A 15,686-nucleotide genomic window follows, 5' to 3' on the forward strand; every position below is an offset into this window, starting at 1 on the left:
ACTGAACATGCTAACTAGTACAGAGTTGACTAGTGTCCCTTTTACAATAAATCCCATATGAACATTCACAAAAAAAGGTAATGATATCCAAAAAGCTTTCACATAGCTATACAGGTCAACTCAGTTACTTTGGCTGTTCCCAACCTCCCTTAACTTAAACAATTAGGACGGACCTCAAATACTCGCTAGTGTGGCTAGTAACTATTCTTCAGCAGAGACTCCTGTCCAAACATCCCAACTCTGAAGCACTATTCTCCAGTATCCTATAAGACTGCCAGAAGCTGGGTCAAGAAACAAGCACTTAGAATTAGTAATGTAAAAATATTATCAATATACACTAAAGCTGAAAGGTATAATACTACTAAAAGTTATTCACTACTCAGAGTATTTTAAACAGTACCACCTCCATTCTTGACAGTGGCATACGCTAGGGTAATTCAATATTACTACTTTGTCAAAAAAGGCTTTTTATGGTGGTATGAAAGGAATAATGCCACCAAGGAACTGTTTAAACTTGTTAGTTGCCTTACAAATAAGCAAAATTTTCCATAATGTGCTCTAAGAAACACAGTACTATTAGCTGCTCTGTATAAAAAGCATAGGAAAACCCTACAGTAAAGTTTAGGTTAAGGTTAAGAACAGATTTTAAAGACGCACATTAAAAAAATTTCAAGAAACTAGTTAAATATTTTTCCATGTAATGCCAATTAACATTCTGTGAAATCACTTTGGGAATCCCTATCACTGCTAATTAGACAGCCCTGATGTCTTGTGTCGTATCAATGATCCCACATTTTATGTTTCCCTTGCACATCCTAACACTTGTTACTAGTAGCAAATACAACAATTTTGATAATACTTGGGAATTTCTAAAAGATGTGGTATCAAGTGTGGGATGTGAGATACAAGAATATACCCTATGTCCAAATGAGTGTTACACATGTTGACAAATATGAATGTATACTGAAGTAAGTGTCTCACACCAAACTTTTCCTAAAGCAAAAGGATAGTAATTTGCTTCCTTGTTAGTAGTTTTAAGCACCAAGCAAGAATTCTGGATTCCATTCAAAAAACTGAACAAAGATACCCTATCTCAACAGGCCATAAAAAATAAATACATTTTCAAAAGGCAGTAAGTTACTGCATCTCATACAGTATCTGTCCTTGTTCTATTCCTACAAGCAGTAAATAATGGACATTTTGGTGCAGCCTAGATGTTTCTAACTTGCTACCACGGTATTTAAATACAATCAAAGCAAAAGTATGTTAACATAAGTCAATATACCTTATCTTCTTTTAACCATTTCTCCAAAAGCTGTTTCCGCCCTTGCTGAAGTACAGGCCTACACAGTTCTAAGGATTCATATTTGTTTAGCTGACCCTGGTCCAAAAGGATTCCAAAGTACTGAAGTAGAGGAGAAGTTTGACCTGGCTGGGCTGGGACACTCTGGAAACGACGGATAGTGTCTGGAGTACGAAGGATTCCCTTTAAGAAAAGGAAATGTGAAAGACTCTTTTTAAAGGTGATCCAACATCACACTAATAACTCCAAGGATCTCTTGGGTCAATCTTAAAAGCATGATTTCATCTACCAATATAACAAATTTCAAATCTTGCATACACTAACTAGCAAAGATTCAATCAATGTTACACATCTGGTTCAAGGTTATGAGATTATTCAGAATCAGAAATATACCAATCCAATTACAATGCCAGTGTGTAAGAAGAGAACAGCATAATCGTAAGTAATTATGGCTAGCTTTTGTTCCAGGTTCACATTAAGTGCAAACTTCAAAATAACTGATCAGGGTGTAGGGTGTTAATTCAGTCCAATATAATACTAAGGTGATGAGAATGAATTCTGCTAAATTTCAGACAAATCTTCTTACCATAAACTAAACAGAATCTATTCAATTTTCAAGTTTAGAAATAAAATCAGTAGCTATCATTGATGAGGGTAAACAGTGTTGTAACTAAGTAACTGAACATTATTACATCTATGTAAATCATAACTTGCTAGATCTACATAATCTTCTGACACTGAGTTTTAAAAAGCTAACCAAGTCTGAGGCACTGTCAAGTAACTTATACTACAGGAAAATGCAACCTAAAAAGGGTTAGTTTCTCTGTGAAGAGGTGGTTCCACTTCTAACATTATTAGAAATAGAACATATTAACATTAATCCAATCATGCCAACTTCATTTCCATAACTATTTACCTTTGGTGCATTAGCAGCTACCTTTGCTGCCTCTGAGTAATTTCCCTGGGCAAAAAGAGCATTAAATTTCCGGGCAAAGAGTTCTTCAGCACCAGCTAAGTTGTTACGTACAGCCATTCTCAGAGCCAAATCAGGATTTTGTAGGACATTGGTGATATAAGGAATTATGTTTTCTTCTTCCACACATACTGACAGAACCTGCAATTTAAAGATTAATGAATAGCTGCAATGTATTCATTTGGATATCAATGATACCAAATTTGTTTACAGCTGTTTACTACTGAATCATAAAGGTAATGAAATTGTGACAATTACATTCTTGTTGCTGTAAAAAAAATTTTAAAAATTTAGGGGCACCTGGGTGGCTCAGTCGGTTAAGCATCTGACTCTTGATTTCGGCTCAGGTCATGATCTCAGGATCGTGGGATCGAGCCCCGCATCGGACTCCGTGCTGATGTGTGGAGCCTGCTTTGAGAGTCTTTCTCTCCCTCCACCCCCACTCCTGCACACACATGCTTGCTCACTCTCAGAAGGAAAAAAAAAAAAAAAAAAAAAAACAAACACCCCAGGAGAAAGAAGACTAAAGGTTGCTAAGCCATTTTGGGATTCTTAAAATATGGCCATATTTATAATATACCACCTAGTTCATACTATCTTCATGGTGTCCAAACTAATTGCTTTGCTATCATCCATTCATTCTTATCATGGTTAATATCAAAGATTAAGGCTCTCCCATTTAGTTGAGCTCTGAAAGGCGGCTCTCCATATGGTTTACTGATTCTTAGGAGATAGTCTGGACAATCTACAGGACTATGAAAAAGCTCTGCAATCTAAATGAAATCTAGGGCTCACCTGGAAGAAGTTTAAGGTATACTCCTTTTAATTCTAGGATTTTTTTTTTTTTAACAGCATTTCAGTAATTTTAATTCCATTTACACTCCTAGAGGTCAGATTATATACTTAATGAGGGGAGGAATCACTGAATCCTCATGCACCTAAAATACTGCAACATATGCAGTAGGCACTTAATAAATGTAGCCACCAGTAAAGAAAACTTTCTAACTGCTTTTTATTTGGAGAACAGTTACTCACCTTTTCTCCTCCTAAAAAAAAAATCACTGTCCCAGAATGATGCCCTACTTGCCTAACATCTAAACTACTATCAATGGACATGAGAAAGGGAGCCGTCACTTCACTATCTACATATCCATTCCTCTCCCCAGCACCAGAGCTGGTTATACACCTCAGCTTACAAACTACTTATACTATCCCAACAGCACTTCTCATATAATTTCTCATCTGTTTCTCGGTCACTATTCCACTAAGGACAGGGACATATCTTTCCTTAGTTGCATTATTAGCACCAGTGTTTTGCCTGAAATAAATGCTTGATATATGTTAAGTAAATGAAAATGGGAAATTTCTGTCCCAGTACTAACAAGAATCAATACAATCTGAGAACTCAATAATCAAAGAGACAGATAACAGTGTACCCTGCCTATTCTATTCTTCCTTTTGAGAAAAATGAAGAAATTTTAACTTCCAGATGCTTTAACTTTTACAGGCCAGACCCCCTCCTGCATCCCCAAAGCTTAGGCTATCCTGTATCTGCCTCATGTCATTCTACTACAAATTAAGACATTAAAAGGAAGAAAGTAATTACTTGTTCTTTACAGTCATTTAAAGCATTCCAGACTCTCACCCTTAATTTAGTGCTTAGTTCCCAGGAAAAATAAGGAAGATGAACAAATCCAGTTCCAATTACACTGCCTGAAGCTTCCTAATGATTGCTACACCTTCATCTTCCCCAAACACCAAATCCACAGATTCATCTTTATCCTATTTTAGACTGTTCTAGCAGATTTCTAGCAACCAGTACTTAGTATCTATAAGGGACAGAGAAGGTTCCTCTACCTCTGAAGTACTCACTCAGTTCTACCAAGTTCACAATTTAAGCTAGATATTGGCAATAATGTTCTCTTGATAGCTTTTGATTTTTAAACCAATAGAAACCACAAACTCATTCCTTCAGGGCATATGTCCAGCTGCAATTGACTTTGATCAAAGACCAAAGGAAATGCCTTGAGGCCTAAGGTCACTATAAACACCCATCTCCCTACTCAAAGCAACTGGCACAGAAAATTTGTTGGGAAGGAGAATAATCAATAAATTCAGAATCAGAGTTATGAACTGCAAATATATATGGTGGAATTTTCCCAGATACTTTATTACCTTAAAAATATCAGCACAGTAGCAGAAATGAGGAAGTCTTTAACAACTTCATAATTAAATTATCACTAACCTAGTTCACCAAAAGGCCAATTCATTCCTGATTTTTCCAAGAGAGACCCATACAACTGAAAGCTACTGAATTTTTAAAGTTGTTTTAGTGCCAAGACACTGACTGGTATAGAAATACAATTAAAAGGAAAAGCCCCTTTCCTAATGAAGAATAGTGACTAAAGCAGTTAAACAAGCAATTGTAATTCATTGTGATAGACGTAAATGAGGAGGGCTACCTATATTCTAAGGGCATAAAGCAGAAGCACCTAACCAGGTGTGGAGATAGATAGGGAATGGATAGATAGGGAAAGACCCTTTCTCTATATTATTTGCCTTTTTACACACATACCATTTTCCAGAAATTAACAGAACAAAGGGGGAAAAAAACCCTATCTACTTCCTTTGCTTACTATCTGGGAAAAACACTAATTTGAAGAAAAACTAGCAAAAGGTAAGACCAATAACAGTATTGCTTGAAATTTTAAACCATTTTTTAGAAAATAAGATAACCTCCTGGTGGAATATTTCTGATCATGCTAAAATACTAAGAAAACAGAAAAAGGATCACTTCTGACAATTTCAGAATAGCTGATATTTTCCCTATCTAATTGGCTAACTTTCCAGGTACCCCGCAATAGCTATCGTAAAATATCACTTTCCAACATTAAATATTTAATAATAATTAAAGTGTTAGGAAAAGAGATGTAGAAAGAATTCTTTCTCCAGTAGTTGATTAACTGTCTTAGCAAGAAAAAAAAAAAAAAAAAAGCATACTACCTGTCAAATGTGACCCTAATAGTTTCTTTGCATGTAGTCTTTTTTTTTTTTTTTTAAGATTTATTTATTTATTTGAGAGGGGGAAAGGGGTGGAGGAACAGACTCTTCAAGGAGACCCCCTGCTGAGTGCAGAGCCCTACTCGATCCCTGTATCCCACAACACATGAGATGGACTTGAGCTGAAATCATGAGCTGGACACTTAACAGACTGAGCCACGTAGGCACCCCAAGAGTCATTTCTTTTGACAATGAAGACAGATAAACACAATCCTAAGTGGCTATATGTCAAACAGCTTCTTCTCTGAGTCAGGATCAAAGAGAGACTTTTTATCATATGCTTCTGTATTTTTATGTATATATTATTTCTGACAACCAAACCATTTCCTTTTTGGGAAGAAAAAGAAAAGTTAACAGTAGTGTTATTTCGCTGCTTAATTTGTTTCGAGATTTCCTTACTTGTCCCTTTCTGTTTACTCCAATTATTCCAGCTGTGGCTTCATGAGGTGCAGTAACAAAGATTGTTTCTCCACTGATTCTATTCATGTAGATACAGGTACCAGTCTCAAGATCATAGAGGTGGATATAGCCATACTTAGTAATCAAGAACACTACATCATGCTTTTCACTGATCTGTATAAAGAAAATCAACATTTCCATAAAATCATGAATCTACAAAGAGAAAATTCAATTCCATTTGAAAGATGCTAAATTCTAGAACTTTGACAAGAGGTTTATATGAAAAATTAATACATATGGTTTCCTCATTTTTATAGCCATTTACTATCCCAAGCTCTTACAGCAAACAAAGAATATGAATAAAATGTATAACAGAGAAAATATAATTTTGAACTTAGGATAACCCAGTTTATGCATTACATGAAAATTAAGAATATTTCCTTACAAAGGTTCACTAATAAACTTTACTATTGAATAAAGGGTATTTTTCTAAGCACTACTAAATTATATTGACTGTGAATAGTAGTTCTGGTATTAATTTTGTTATGAGGAGAGATTTTAAAAGTCCATTTGTTTTGCTTAAAATACCTGCATTGCAACAGGAAAGTCATTTTGTGCTTCTGGAGGGAAGAAAACATCCACTGCCTTCTTTGGAAAGGGCTGGTTTCCTGTAGGTGGTGTGCCAACTTCAATGATATGTAACTGTTCAAAAGAAAATAAAATTGATACACATCTCTCTCATCTAGCAGTTGATCATAGCAGCTTTATTTGTAGCCCCAGACTGGAAACAACCCAAATGTTCTAAAATAGGTGAATATTAAACTACAGTACAACTATACCATGGAATACTCCTCAGTAATAATAATAATAAAAAAAAAATTCTTGTGGACATTATGCCAAGTGGAAAAAAAAATGCCAATCTCAAAGGGTCATATGCTATACAGTTCTATTTATATAGCATTCTTGAAGTGACAATATTATACAAATGGAGAGTATTATTGGTAGTTAGGAGTTAGAGACATTGGGGAAGAGGGGAGCAAGTGGGTGTGACTATAAAGGAATAGCTGGGGGGAATCTGTGCTGATAGAACAGTATATATCACGAATCTACTCCTGTTAAATGACATAGAATGAAACAAATGTACCAATGTCAATTTCCAGTTTTTCTACTGTACTACAGCTATGTAAGATGGTATTACTCAAATTGTGGTCCACATCTATCTAGTCACTTAGGGCATTTAAAATATAGGTTATGGGCTTCACTTACTGAGTCAGACTCTCTAGATATAAGGCAAACAAATGTCATTGTAGAAAAATTGAAAAATATCAAATTAAGGCCTTTGGTAAAGACAAGCAAAATAAAGTGTCACTATAAACAGCTGATATAAAAAAGTCGTTAAAGAACATTATTCATTTTAGACAAGGATCATAAGAAAACATTATTTATTTTAGATAAGTATCACTAGAAACAGAATTTAAACAAAGTCACCTCAAATCTGAATATTAAAAACCAATTAACAATGAAGGGAGAAAACTATTTTGAAATTAGAGGACTAACTAAATTAGTTGAGAGACAAAGACAAGTTAATAATAATTTCTGAAGCCAAAACTTACCTTCCCTCCAGCTTGACCCCGTACTGCAAAACAAAATAACGTTGATTCTTCTGCGTTTCCTTCCATCTTAAACTGCGCGAAACTAGCCGCATGTCCTTCAATGGGCTGAGACACTTTCCTATCTACAGAATACAACTGCATGGCTCCCACCACACGATTTTGCTACAAAGGATCAAAGAGAACAAAGTTTGGGGACCCAATGAATCTATAACTCCCAGATTCATCAACCAGTAAAATAATTAAAATGCTTTATATCACCTTTAGCAGGATCTGTAATTCTTTGTAAATTTAGTCGCTCAATGTAGATTTGATACCTCTTAATTTAAAATTTGGCTCCAACATTATCTTATTAAAGCTTAACATGAATATTTAAAATGTGCCTCAAAAACAACCATCTTTTTACATTATCTTGAAAAAAAAAAATCAATTGGTAAGAGTATTCTGAAAATGTGCATCAGTATAAAGCCATTAAGCTAGTAACCTTTATTTCTTAAAAAAGACTTTCAAAATAAGTCTGATTCGGGGCGCCTGGGTGGCTCCATTGTTAAGCGTCTGCCTTCAGCTCAGGTCATGATCCCAGGGTCCTGGGAGGGAGCCCCGCATCAGGCTCCCTGCTCGGTGGGAGGCCTGCTTCTCCCTCTCCCTCTCCCCCTGCTTGTGTTCCCTCTCTCGATGTCTCTGTCAAATAAATAAATAAAATCTTTAAAACAAAAAAAGTCTGATTCACCAGGATTAAACAGAGAAGACATAATTTCAAAATAAACTGCATTCTCTGTACCTTTTATTAAACATATAGAAAAATGTTACCTGTGCAGATATGCCAGTGAGAAGTAACCACTTTTGCTTTGCATCTGTACGATAATTGATAATCTGGCACCCTGCAAGGCTAGAATGGCGATCAAACATTTTCACTGGCTGAGACTCTCCTTCCATACTCCAATGATAAACTGCATTATCCGTAACAAGAGCAACCGTATTCAAAGAGATCCATTTCCAGAAGGTGACATCATCAGTCATGGTATGGGCCTTCATTTTACTTTTCATTTCAATGTTAAATATCTGAAGAGTTTTCCCAGCTAAAAACAAAATTAAGAATTATGAATTATTAGGAAAGCAAAGTTCAGGATAAATTATTATCTAGCTAGACGATCTCTGTAACAAGATCTGTAACTTCAAAACAAAATGGTTCTATCAGGAGACTAATAACCAACTACAGAAGTCACACTGATAGGGCAGCAACCTTTAAAGAGATAGCTGAGACTAAGCCAACAATCTATATCTACAGCTGAAGCAAAACTATATTACCTCTACTAAAGACATTTTAAATAGTATGACTTCTATAGAATTCTAAATCCCAACTGAAAATGAGTCTGAAGACTTAACAGTGATGGAAAACAAGGTTGTAGCCTTCATGCTGATAATTAAGAATGCTTATGCATAAACTAAGTTAGTTGTAGGTACACAGAACAAAGCAAATCTGATACAAACACATGGGGAAAATGTCTACTTTTTAAAAGGCAGTCATCCCCCATCCAACCAAGTCTTGTGGAAACTGCCTTTTTGGAGGAGGATCTATTTCAACTCTGCCTTGTACCAAGCACATAAGAGAAGTGCATGCTACATCCCAATGGTTTAAGATACAAAGGGAAAGGTAGAGGTGCTGGAAAAAAAGGAGACAAAGGACAGTTTGAGATGCTGTTAATATGCTGGAGATACGAACAAAGCTCAAGCTTCATCCAATTAAGACAACAAACAGTAAAAGAAGGATGAAATTTGCCTTGAGTGTTAAGAGTTCACGGAGTCAGATGCAAAGGCTTGTACTTGTAATTTGAAATCCATCAGAATGAAAAGTGATTTGGTCTAAATTAACAGAGGTCAAAGCCCAAAGCAATCTTGAAGCTAGCTAACCCACATTAGTCCTTAGAGACTAAAGAAAACTCCATTCCTGAGCCACCAAGAATCTGGCTCTTGGAAAACAAAAACTGTGAGAGTGTGTGTGGGGGGGGGGGTTTGGTTGGCAGAATGGGACACAAAACATACAGCTTTGTACCATGACCCTTCTTACCACATGTATAAAAACTTCTTCCCTAAAACAAAGAATGCTCTTCCCATCCCACACAATATGTAAACCACAACCAGACTTGAACAATTGTTAGAGTTACAGTCCTGTTTATAAAAAGAATCAAAGGGTTTAAAATTGGCTTCAGAGGGAAGCAGTATTTGGGAATGACTTACTTCCCTTTGCTGCCTTTCCCAGACCCTAGTTAACAGACTTTTACTTATTTCTACACAAAAGGGATTGGAGTATATGTATGTAGGGTGATTTGGGCAGGAGGGCAAGATGACAGCTTAACTCCGTAATACAGACATATAGGCACAAATCTATAATGCTATTACAATACTCTGAAAATCTTTGCAATTTATTCTTTTTATATAACAGGACAATAACTAATACAATCTAATTTAAGATAACTCACCATCTGCACACATAAGAAAGCATTAAGGAATGTGATAAGATAACAATAACATTAAAAATAGAAAAGAATTATGAGAAAATTAAAACGATGGCCTTTTAATAGAGAAGTGTGAGAGCTGCTAAGCAGTTGAATCTAAATTCTTTAAGGAGGCTGAAGGAAGTTTAATACCTTAAAGTATAATACATGTATTGTTTAACAGAAGCAAGAAGCTTGCTACCATAAAACATGTGGTCCTAGGTAAAAGTTGGACCATCTTTCATTAAGATGAGATCAACAACTCCTATCTTGGATATGGTAATGGTGACATAGTTATCTGACTATGCTTGCCTCCAACCCTGCATTTAATCTCCAACCAGTATCACTACTAAATACAAAGTTTAAATTATGTGAAGAAAAATCTGTTTAAAAACCTCAGCACCTGATGTATGGTGACGAACATAATAAAATTTAAAAAAATAATAAAAATAAAAAAATAAAAATAAAAACCTCAGCACCTTTAACAACTCACCCACAAATTTATCAAGAAATTACTAGGAACCTGAACTCCTCCTACTACTACTATGAAGAAAAACAAAGCAAAATACAGACAATTAAATGCCTTTTTTAGAGTCAGCCAGCTTGTCACCTTAGTCCTCTCACAAACTTCTGTTTTAAAGGATCAGTTACATTCTCACTCTATAGTTCAAAGGAAAAAAATTAATATAGTCTCCAGACAGTATGAGTTTCTTTGAACTTAGATTGATAGGTTGTACGGTTCCCTACTGTGAGAACCAAAAAGTTAGTGTGAATAAACTCTAACACCCTTGATCCCAAAGCTTTAATATCCACCTACATATATACACACTTCTAACAATCAGTGTAAATTTAAGACTTTTTTTTTTCTAAAGTAGGCTCCACATGCAACGTGGTGGGGCTTGAACTCATGAATCCTGAGATCAAGAGTTGTATGTTCTACCCACTGAGCCAGCCAGTCACCCAATTCAAGACATTTTTAGAACTTGATAATCTAAATGAAACACACACCTGAAGTATAAAAAAGGCACAGCATAAATGGTAAGTTTATCTTCAGAACAAAATTCTGCAATGTTTAAGTACTAATATTACAGTATATTTTATTCCAGAATATGAATCACTAATTTCTTGTCTTCTGTATATGGAGTTATATTTTTAGCAGTCTTGTCACACAGCAGATATAAAATTTAAATTAAATCTAAAACTTAAAATTTTTCTAAATAGTCTATGCTGAGGAGAAAGGAAGACATTTCACAGATATATGCCAAGTCGTGAAAGCAGTTAAAATCAAATTTAGTAATAACTTTAACTTTGCAGATTTAACCAAATTTAATCTACATGCTAAAAAAGGTAAATCCTAATTACTATATTTGAATAAATTATACATGGGGGGAAAAAAGGAAAGAAATCCCCACAATCTTTTATACCTTTCAATGCAATTACTTTGCTAGCTGGATTCATGATGGCGCTGTCTGCTGAAATTGGTCTTCGAATTGGATTACTTGGGTCATTCATATCAATGATTACCACCTGGGCCTGCTCTCCTACTTTCTCTCTAATGCAGATGAATTTGTCTGACTCCATAGTTAGGGTACTGAAGCCAATGTTTGCTGGGTTTATACCCAGGTTCTGGAGCTGCGGGGAAAAAAACAAAAACATAGTAAGTCACGTTACAAAGTGAATCAGAAAGACTTGACATTCATGTATTGTTATCATTACAAATCCTCATTTAACCATTAATGCTTTAAGGTCAACAGTGACAACTCCATCACATTCATTCAAATGAGGCAATTGATAGCCAAATGATGGACCTTCTGTTCTTCCAACAAATATGGCATTCAATTATTTTGTTATAACCCTGTAGTTTTAACTAGAGATGTGTAACTCTGGGGTTAAAACTAGGAGGCAGAACAAGTACATAAAAGGGGAAAGGACTGAGCTACACCTAAAAGCTAGTGGGTTATTGAGTGACTAAATGTAGTATTACAGATTAAGTCCCACTAAAAAGTTACCAGCAGGTTTTATTAACCTTGGCCAGACTTTTTTTTTCCTCCAAAGAATAGTAAGTTCACATGGAACAAAATACAAACACAAATGAAAAAGCACAGGGAGGAAAAAAAACAAAAACACACAAGTCTTCCTTCTGCCCAAGTTGCCCAGATACCAATTTCCCTCCTCCTCAGAGACCACCACTTTCTTATGGACTGGCTGAGCCAAGTTATTTGTATTTTATCTAAATTCTTCTGTCAAATTCTGCTAATAGGACTTAATTATAACCAGGACAGGATCTGAATAAAATACAACATAAGATTAAGAGACTGGGGGCACCTGGGTGGCTCAGTCGTTAAGCATCTGCCTTCGGCTCAGGTCATGATCCTGGGGTGCTGGGATTGAGCCCTGCACCGGGCTCCCTGCTCAGTGGGAAGCCTGCTTCTCCCTCCCCCACTCCCCCTGCTTGTGTTCCCTCTCCCTCTCTCTGTCAAATAAATAAAATCTTTTAAAAAAAATAAGATTAAGAGACTGCACTTAACTTTCACTTTCCTCTTATACCTCAATGACTGCAAGCACAACCAGTTATAATGTGTAGTTACAGTAACACTGAATACCAGGGCAAGGAGTCAAGCAATTGTTTAACTATTATAGTAAACATGGTACATTACAAACGTGGTAATACAATAGAAGATTAACTGGCTTTATAAACTCAAGTACACACTGCAAAGCAAGGCAAGTATACAAGCTATGAGGTAAGTAATTTATAACAAATTTGGTTACAATAAAACTTTATAAATTATTAATTTTCATTTCTTCCTGACTTTAACTTTATAGTAACTTTTAGGTCCAGAACTAATGAAGGACGAGGTCTCCAACCACTTATAAGGGGACTGTGGGTGGGCTTCCAGAGGCCAAGTTGTCCATCTAGTTTCAGAGGTATATACACCTATTTTTCTGAGTGGACGGTTCTCAAACTCTTGTAAATTTAATCCAGTTACCTTTCTAATAGTTTGGAGAAAAAATTCCAAAGGCTCCCAGATCACCTAGAACTCTACGTGTAAAAGCAACACATTATCTTCTTAACTATTCTGTAAAATAAGAATTCTATGTTTCTAAGTCACTACACCAAACATTCACATAAGACAAATTTTGAGGTTCAACTGTCACAGCTTAAGTCCTACAATGTTAAGAAGAGTAAAAATTAATAGTGTTAGTCAAATAGTAACTAATCGAATCCCAAATTATTCCTCAGAGGCAGGTGCAAGACAACCCTAAGAAAAGAAAATTATTAGGAAAGACAGCAGAGGAAGGAAAAAAAAGAAAATCAAGAAACCTTTGTTTCTTATTCCCGACTAGGTCTCCAAATAAATGCAGTCAAAAAAGCATGCTGTCAACAGTTAGCACTGACCTTCAGCCTCAGGGCAGTTTTATTTGCAGAAAAAGCAGATTTGGTTACAAATGGGTTGTATTCTTGCACTCCTTGCAATCTACATAATCTTACATTCTTTTCTCATTCTTCATTTACACATTCTACCAAGAAAGCTATGTATATTTATTTTTGATCTTCTCTACCAAGAATGTACTAGTGCTATTCAAAATACTCCATGTGAAATAGACATACATGCTGTATTTAAAAAACAAACAAGAGGCAAGTGTCAAGCTCTCACCAATTCCACATGTTTAAACATTTTAAAAAACATACTTAAGTAATGCCCATTTACACTACTACACAGGAAATTGCTCCCTCCTAAAAAGCTTCTCCCAGTTGTTAGGATAAGTGACAGAACTTCAAGTGACGTATTCCTATCAGTTAACAGAAAATTGTATTTGATTTCACTTCTTCAAATAACATCAGTGAGATTTTTTCCTTACTAGTGATACTTTTCAGTGAAAGTGCTCAGAACACTCACCAATTCTTCCCATATTTTCCTACAACATATTCAAAAGGGAAACATCCCAAAACACACAGTAATAGGACAAGACACCATCATTAAAAGCAATTTTGGCTTAGGTACATCCTTAAAATAGATCATATGAAAGGGTTATACTAGATAACTATGTCTACTAATATCTGCACATATAAAGACTTTTAAAATGCAACAATGTTTTTAAAAAGGTTTTATTTTCAAAACAGCACAAACTAACCAGAAAAAATTCTTAGTCAATTATAAAAGTCTGATGGTATAGGAACTATCTACCACAGAAGTTGTGCAACAAACCACTAATAAACTCAGAGGACATGTAAGAGTCTCCAAACTTGCAGCTATTTTCAGAGAATACAGAATAATATCCAAATTCTGGCTACATTTTTTATAGTCTCAATTGGCAAAATGTTGTTACCACTGAAGCTGGGGATATTGTTTTGCTATATGCTTGGAAATTCCTAGTAAAAAATTCTTTAACTTCAAAAAGTTTCTACTTTTTGATTATAAATTAAAAGAATATGGAGTCAATAAACTTAGGTCCAAGAAAAGGGGTTATTTTTTTTTTGAATAGTTATTACATACATATGGCAAAGTATTCAAACAGTACAAAAGGGTATACTATGAAAAGTCACCCACCTATGTTTCCAGTAATACCTCTCTCCCCCCAGCAATTAGAGATGCTTTTCCATCTTAGAGACAGCCTATGTATATGAAAGTATAGATTTCCATCCTCCCTTTAAAAAAAAAAAAAAACACACTAATAGCACATGCACAAAACCATACAAATTATCAACTGCTCCCTTTTGAAAGAAAACCAACTCAAATGTTGCAATTCATTTGACTTCCACACTACATTTTGGGCCCTAGTCCTACTGTAGGACTTGACACTTAAGCCTAGTTTAGTTTCCAAAAAGTTTAAATAAACAAATTTACTATTAATCAGCCAACCCAAAACTCTGTGGGAAGTCCTGGAACTGCATGTTAGAAATGACACAAAAATGGGGCGCCTTGGTGCCTCAGTTGATTAAGTGCCTGCCTTTGGCTTGGGTCGTGATCTCAGGGTCTTGGGATTGAGCCCTGCATCAGGCTCCCTGCTCAGTGGGGAGTCTGCTTCTCCCTCTCCCTCTGCCCTCCACTTGTGTTCTCTCTCTCAAACAAATAAAATCTTAAAAAAAATACAAAAATGTTTCTTTTTCTTTCTCCTCCCCTTCTCACCCCAATTTGGATTATCATGCCTGGGGGAAAAAAAACCCTACATTTTTAGTTTTTGTAGTGAGACATAGTATTTCAGATTCCCCATTATCTAGAGAACACAGAAGATTCTTCATTCAAGTAGACAATTACTATAAAAATATATAACTTTGATTATAAAGCACAAGTACCATCCAAAATCAGTTGGTTCTGTGGATTCTTCGTAAGAACAAAATGTCTGAGTTTAATCCCAGTTTTGCCGCATAAATGATCATGGGGAAATCAGTTATCTGTGTATCTGTTTCCTCTTCTGAAACATCTGAGATCCCAGAATTATGAGGATTTAATGTAGAGCACTTAGAACAATGTCTGACGCATAGTAAAGACTCAATAGATACTATTAGAACACACATCAGTACTTAGGCCAGCTCAAATTTAGCTTTTTTTTGTATTTGCATTTTACTATCTGCTTAATTCAGCTGTCCTACAGGTTGCCTGAAACCCTGGGTGTGAATATCTTTTCACTACTGATAACAGATTAGTGGTCTCTGGGTGCTTAACTTACTCAGACACTGTGAAATGCCTTTTTTTTTTTTTTTTTAAATAGAAAATTACACTTAAAAACTTTCAATTCTGTTCTTTAATTTGACTAAGTGGAGTTAGGTAGAGACCAGAATCTCCAAAACCACGTAACATTTTCATGCTAAGTAACCCTATTTTAATTCCTATTTTTAGGTGCAC

The 15,686-nt window shown here is 35.5% G+C and overlaps 1 protein-coding gene across 4 annotated transcripts in view; it reads right to left on the reverse strand.

Moving 5' to 3' along the window:
- The window catches only part of CLTC (clathrin heavy chain), a 66,131-nt gene that overhangs the window by 33,363 nt on the left and 17,082 nt on the right, over window positions 1-15,686 (reverse strand). For all 4 annotated transcript variants that reach the window (XM_045889275.3, XM_054510911.2, XM_045889272.3 and 1 more), the window contains exons 2-8: window positions 11,265-11,472; window positions 8,156-8,424; window positions 7,349-7,510; window positions 6,324-6,437; window positions 5,736-5,909; window positions 2,220-2,417; window positions 1,286-1,486 (exon numbers count right to left, since the gene is read on the reverse strand). In XM_045889275.3, the coding sequence (XP_045745231.1) occupies window positions 1,286-1,486; window positions 2,220-2,417; window positions 5,736-5,909; window positions 6,324-6,437; window positions 7,349-7,510; window positions 8,156-8,424; window positions 11,265-11,472 (1,326 nt within the window). The remainder of the gene's footprint in view (window positions 1-1,285; window positions 1,487-2,219; window positions 2,418-5,735; window positions 5,910-6,323; window positions 6,438-7,348; window positions 7,511-8,155; window positions 8,425-11,264; window positions 11,473-15,686) is intronic.

The sequence above is a fragment of the Mirounga angustirostris genome, unplaced genomic scaffold (genome assembly GCF_029215605.1).
Source record: "Mirounga angustirostris isolate CCGP_5_RB_7025 unplaced genomic scaffold, mMirAng1.0.hap1 SCAF_17, whole genome shotgun sequence".
In the NCBI taxonomy this organism is placed as follows: domain Eukaryota; kingdom Metazoa; phylum Chordata; class Mammalia; order Carnivora; family Phocidae; genus Mirounga; species Mirounga angustirostris.